Source organism: Solanum pennellii, chromosome 5 (assembly GCF_001406875.1).
Source record: "Solanum pennellii chromosome 5, SPENNV200".
In the NCBI taxonomy this organism is placed as follows: Eukaryota; Viridiplantae; Streptophyta; class Magnoliopsida; order Solanales; family Solanaceae; genus Solanum; species Solanum pennellii.
Genome location: NC_028641.1, coordinates 67,161,510 through 67,167,800, shown reverse-complemented (window position 1 = coordinate 67,167,800; position 6,291 = coordinate 67,161,510). Strand labels below are relative to the sequence as shown.

Genomic DNA, 6,291 nt, shown 5'->3' with positions numbered 1-6,291 from the left:
TTAGGGGGGGGGGGGGGGGGTTTGATCCATACATCCCACCAGAATCTAGTTCTCCTTCCATCCCCCACCTTGATATGTAATTTGCTTCTAACTTGGGTCATAAGTTTCTAATAGCTCTCCAAACCCCCGCTCCATAAGCATCTGTGCTTATGTTAACACTTGAAGGAAGTCAAATACCATCCTATAAGTGCTAAAGTAAATTTGGTGCATTTGGGATTTGCTGATGACTTGGAGCCTTTTTGGATGGACTTGTAGCTTTGGGTTTATTTTTTTTTGGCTTAAAAGTACTTAAAATAAGCCAATCCAAGTAGGCTCTTACTCCTTTTTGTAGCGGGGATGTGCAATCAGTGATTGTTTTGTCTAATCAAGTTCAAAACTTCTCAGCTGCTGAGGTTTATAGCTAATCCACAGACGAGTTCTGTGTATTTTGGTGGAGTACCTTTGACTGTCCTACAAGAGATACTAGATGTGCTTGGTTATATTATGGGTGAATTACCATTCAGATATCTTGGTGTCCCCTTAGGCACTAGGAAACTTACAGCACAACAATGTGAACCACTTATGGAGAAAATGTTAGGCAAAGTTACCTCCTGGACTTCAAGGTTTCGGTCTTATGTTGGAAGAACAGTACTTTTGAAGAGTGTGCTTTCTACTATTCAAACCTTCTGGGCTTAGGTGTTTGTGTTGCCAAAGCAAATCACTCAGTTTATTGAAACTATATGCAGGAGATTCTTGTGGACAAGCATTGCTGAATTCTCTAGAAAGTCTCTCATAGCATGGGAGAAACTATGTTGCCATCTGGTAGCTGGTGGAATTAGCTTAATTAATGTGTCTGTGGAATAAAGCAGCAAACTGTAAATTACCATGGCACCTACATAGAAAGAAAGAGAAGCGATGGGTGCAATGGGTCCATGCTTACTATAAAGAGAGGGGCAGAAAATTTGGAATACTGTCCCAAAGAATGCATCTTGGGTGATACAGAAGATTTTTAAAACCTAAAAGTTACTTGGATCAGCTGGTTACAGTGAAAATGACATGCTTCTGACTGAAAAGTCTTCCATCAGATAGGATTACAAGAAGCTGCAGGGTCACTTTCCAAAGATCCAGTGGAGGAAACTCATCTACAATCGAAGGCTCTCCCAAATGGATTTTTACACCAAGACTGGCTATACTTGACAGGTTGGCTACAAAGGAAAGATTAGCAAGATGGGGAGTTGCAACTGATCTTCTATGTACTTTCTGTAACCAGGTGAATGAGTCTTTCAACCATTTGTTCTTCCAGTGCTGTGTCTCTGGTGCAATATGGAAAAAGCTACTTACATGGCAAGGCATCCATAGAAATTGTTTGTCCAGGCAAGAGGAAATAACTTGGGCTGTTAAATGTTGTGGTGGCCATAGCAAGGGTTCTGCAGTCTACAGAATTGTGCTGGATGCTGATGTCTATCAATTGTGGATAGAGAGGAATGCTGTTTTTTTTTCAGAAGGGAAGAAGATTGCCAGGTGTCATAATCAAGTTGATCATTCAGAAGGTTTTATCCAGGCTTAGTTTGGTCCCTAAACTTGCAAACTATGTTGACCATCTAAATTTCTATCCCCTGTAATATAAAAGCTAGCAGATGTTAGGAGCACACGACTAAGGTCTTATGTCTAGTTAGGTGGTGTAAATTTTTGTTTTCTCTTGAGTAGTAAATATCCTCAGTTGGTAATATATAATACGTTTATTGACAAACAAAAAATACAATAATAGAGAAACAGAGAAGAAGGAATGACGAGTGCATTGTAAATCACAGAACTGAGATATATCGAGTAAAAAAGAATAATACTTCAGCCCAAGCAACAAGAAGTACTACGTAACCCCACCATGATAAATGATGAGTGGTTTAGAGGTTGAGTGGGGAATATCTCGGTAAAAGTGCAGTGCCCTTGGAAAACATGGGATGTAAAGTCTTATATGACAATGTTCCCTTAGTCTACTTTCCTGGAGACCCTTTCATTTTCCTATACCAAAGGAAAAGTAATGTGTAATTGCTGCAGATCACATGCCATAGAAAGCTTTTCTGGAAGTTCCCAAAGCTGTCCTTTGGCATATGATGGCATTATCACAAAAATGACCTGTACTGTTGGCCTCTTCTAGAAAAATGGTTTATTTAATATATACCTAAGAAACTGGTCAACCTCACTCCCCTTCAATGTGTAATGCATATTTGGAACTTCTATGTTCTTATAAGGAAAACAACCCCAGATCAGCAGCTTATTATATTGATTGGGTTTCATTATGTTTATATGACAATCGCGAGCCTAGAGCCCCTATTGCCGCAGATCAATTATTACTTAAGTACTCACTTTTGGTAGTAATTACTTAGCTTGAGTGCATAAATCTCAAATAGATGCCTTGGATTCGGTCCTAGCACCTCAACAATCACATTCCACTGCAGTATAAGTAAGAGCAAAATCATCATTATGATTTAATTTAAGCCAAAAGACATACTTTTTATGATGATTGTATATCTGATGTAAAGAAGGATATACCTCTGACTGACTAAAATAGTCACCAACCATATGCATTTTAGCTTCTGCAGGAGTCCACCCAAATGTCTGCATTCCGAACAAAGCAGAGTTTTAGTTACTTGTCAAAAAATAAAAACGAAGGTAGATAAATACATAGTTACAAGAAGAAAAAAGAGTAAATTTTATTTAGTTGTGTAAGAAGAACAGAAACCAGACATAAACAAATTAGGTTGCATATAAAATTTAACCACTGCAGAGAAAGATGGTGCTAGTATCACTTCAATAAACAAAATATGTCATTTAAACTGGATAAACTGCATCCTAACCATTCTGTAGCTTACCGAAGTATTACATAGGAAAAAATTGCGTTACAGGTTCACATCCTCTTTCTTTTTCCTTGATAAGCTAACAAAAAAAAGATGCAAACCCATTGAGGTGGAGCAGTAAGTTTATATAATTATGATGTGTTTACCTCACGTGAGATGAAAATGTCCGGAAATCCAAAATCCATATAGGCAAGATATGAATAGTAGCTGCAATAATTTTCTTGCTTAGTATTGTCTTCAATTTGCATTAAAGAAAGTTAAAGAAAGTTGAGCATATAACAACATAAATCTGAACAAAACTACTGAAAAGCTGGTGAGACAGCAAGAGTATTTTTATCCTGCAAAGCAAGATATTTATATTGCTACTGTTTTCTCCTACACAGGCATCAATTCTCCCTGTTAGACAAGCAATAGCAAAGACTCCTGTATGGCGCAAATTATGCACCAAGTTTCACCGACTATGTTTGATGCTTCGATGAAGCTTCACCTCCAAACAATTCTAATCTCATAACCACTGAAGCTTACATAAATTCATACATTCCATTCAAGGGCCAAGATCATTCTCTTTTTTTTTTTTTGATGACCGTGATGTCCGGGCTGGATGAAGATCATTCTTTTGGGACCTAGTGAATGAAAAACCGACTCATAGTGCCCCCATGGCTTTGGTTAGTGGTAAGAGTGAGCACATGATGTGTAGGTCAAGTGCATGTCATGAGTCACAGCAAAAACCCTGGCATTTAAGTGGAGAAGGGTAGAGGAGAGGGGCGCATTGTATGCTGAGTGCAAACAGTGCGCCAACTAGCCCTTAGAGATTTATTGGTAATTATAATTACTCAAAAAAAATGTACTCATACTTTAGATTCCTAATTCACAGATATACAGAGAATGCCTCCAAGTTCAAACATACAACAAATGTGCCAAAGAATTGATAGCACTTCACACAGACCACCTCATGCCAATTATATCACTCTACAATCCATGCACTTCAACCACAAAAGATATCACTTGAAAGCCTTCTTTTTATAAGGTCATATCACTTTACAGCATTTCTTTCATAGAATATGGAAGTTGGCGTGCTACATTTCTTTTTTATTTGTATTCCGTGACTATTGAACTTGAAATTACTGAACTAAGAGAGGCAGCATATAAGTTCTACTTTTGTATGACTTATCTAGATGCTAAATAAAACATTGAGGAACAATGCATACATTTCAAAAGACACGATGCAACTAAACATTATAAAATGGAAGTTTGACGACTAGATCCACTGAGATGGATGACAAATGTAGGTCTTAAACATAACACATGCATTCCAAACATGACACAACTGAACATTATAAAATGTAAGATAAACAACTTGGTCCATTGAGATGTATGACAAATGCAGGTATTGGGCTAAAAGAAAAAGTTATGTTGCATTACCTATCAGATGTTACAAGAATAACTGGAAGAGATCTCTCATTTGCACCCAAGGCTATTATTCTCCATATCAGACTATCATGATACATGGATGCACAGACTGTAGAATCATCCATCAACATTGCATTCTTTAGAACCTCAATATTGTTTATGACCAGCTTCGGCTACTCATTTTGACATGTCCAACCAAGAAAACATCAATGTCATATAATACAGCACAAGACGCAAGTTATTTGTGTTTCAGAGACTTTGCTTTGAGAGTACAGGGTGAAGAACGTGCTTACTAGGTGCACATCAATTTTAGCTCCCTGCTCATACTTTTCATCAATACATATAAATAGCCATTTTTCTTATACAAAAATAATGTAAGCTCCTATAATTGCATGAATTAAAAACCCAACTTTATTCAGATTACCTGAAAGTAATCTATTTCAGCAGCAGATGAAAGGAGTTCCAATAACAAACAGGGCCAATCAGTTGCTGAATTGGCCAACGACCTTGAAAACCCACCAGTCTGATTCAAATGCTTGATTGCATTAGCTCTCCACTTTTGCTGCACCCTTATAACCTCTTTAGCCAAATTCAAAGCTGACATTGCTTCCTTATAATACGTCTCCTCCTCCAAACTCAACCCACCACTCTCTTCGGCATTTAATCGAACACTTGATGCAAAAACAGCCCTTTCCCATAAATTCAACACGGAATTATTCCTAATTGAAACAGCCTTTCTGGAGTTGGAATTATTACCATCTAGGATTTGTTTAAGTGCTGTACTAAGTCCATGCCATTTACTTAAAACAGTGAAAATCTGATGAGAACTTATAGTTCCAAGCTTAATACCCTTCTGGGTCATTGATTCAAGGCAGCTTTCAAGTTGAGTAGTAAGAAATGGCAGTGAAGGAGGTGTGCAGTTTGACCAAGAACCCCATGGAAATGATTGGCCATGAATTGGGTGATGATCTTTTACAGATTCCGCAAAGTCCACATAGCCTGTAACATGAGGTCCACTGTTCCATTTACCCATAAGACCTGCAAAACTCAAAACAAGAACCCAAGTCTAAATTAGAGCAGATACACCAAATTCGCCTGCATCAATTACTTATACCAATAATTAACAAATGGGTATCATATTGAACACAGTAAATTGCATTCACACTAAATTTCGGATCATATTAGGAAAGAAACACCGAATTCCGTAAGTATATAATGGTTACGTTCAAGAATGAGGGTGGTTTTGCCGACGCCACGAGGGCCGTGAAGGATAAGCGGTTGAGGAACACGGTGGTGTTGAGCATGATTGTTGAGGACAGTTTCGAGAAGGGGCCGTGGGATTATTCTCCATGCCTTGTTCACCATTGATGGACTGTTATGAGAGTTCACAAAAGACTAGCTGACTTCACCGGTTCATCTTGCAGTCTTCTTTATTTGGCGACGCAAAACTTAATTATGTACTTACTAATTTACAATATCTATTTAAATCTGAACCTAGAATCCCTAATTTGGCATGCCTAGAAAATTAGTAGTGTTTTTAACTATTTTTAATTTTAAAATATAAAAAGAATCACTTCAATATTGAAGATAGTCATTCAATTGTAATTACTCTAATGAACATTATCTATTTTTTTATATTCTTATGTTAGTCTCTTTGTTCGAAATTATTTGTCATGTTATATTTATCGAAAGTTAATTTAATTAATTTTTAAAGATAAATTAAAATTACATTAATTCGATATTTTAAACAAAAAAATTAGATATTCTAAAATTATATGAAAAGTACTATAAATTACAATTTTTTGCATATTAATATGATGAAAAAATACATCTTAAAATATTAGTTAAAGTTTTTATAATTTAACTCTAAAAATAGAAATATAACAAATAATACCGGATGAAGGAATTACTAATCTATTAACTATAAATATTATAGCATATATCATACACTGCACAACATTCTGTATTTTTCATTCATAATTTCCTTTCAGTTCTTTTTCTTTTTATTTTGCTTCTTTTCATTTGAAACTCTTTTTCCAAGAAGTTC

The 6,291-nt window shown here is 36.3% G+C and overlaps 1 protein-coding gene across 3 annotated transcripts in view; it reads right to left on the bottom strand.

Moving 5' to 3' along the window:
• LOC107020575 overlaps positions 1–5,702 on the bottom strand; it is a 17,966-nt gene extending 12,264 nt beyond the window's left edge. Inside the window, exons 1-6 of one of the 3 annotated variants that reach the window (XM_027917089.1) lie at positions 5,468–5,702; positions 4,669–5,282; positions 4,257–4,417; positions 2,981–3,041; positions 2,530–2,595; positions 2,344–2,429 (exon numbers count right to left, since the gene is read on the bottom strand). In XM_027917089.1, coding sequence (XP_027772890.1) covers positions 2,344–2,429; positions 2,530–2,595; positions 2,981–3,041; positions 4,257–4,417; positions 4,669–5,282; positions 5,468–5,609 — 1,130 coding nt within the window. In that variant the 5' untranslated portion in view covers positions 5,610–5,702. The remainder of the gene's footprint in view (positions 1–2,343; positions 2,430–2,529; positions 2,596–2,980; positions 3,042–4,256; positions 4,418–4,668; positions 5,283–5,467) is intronic. The other 2 variants (XM_015220993.2, XM_015220994.1) reach the window with 2 other exon arrangements.
• Between the last annotated feature and the right edge of the window lie 589 nt (positions 5,703–6,291).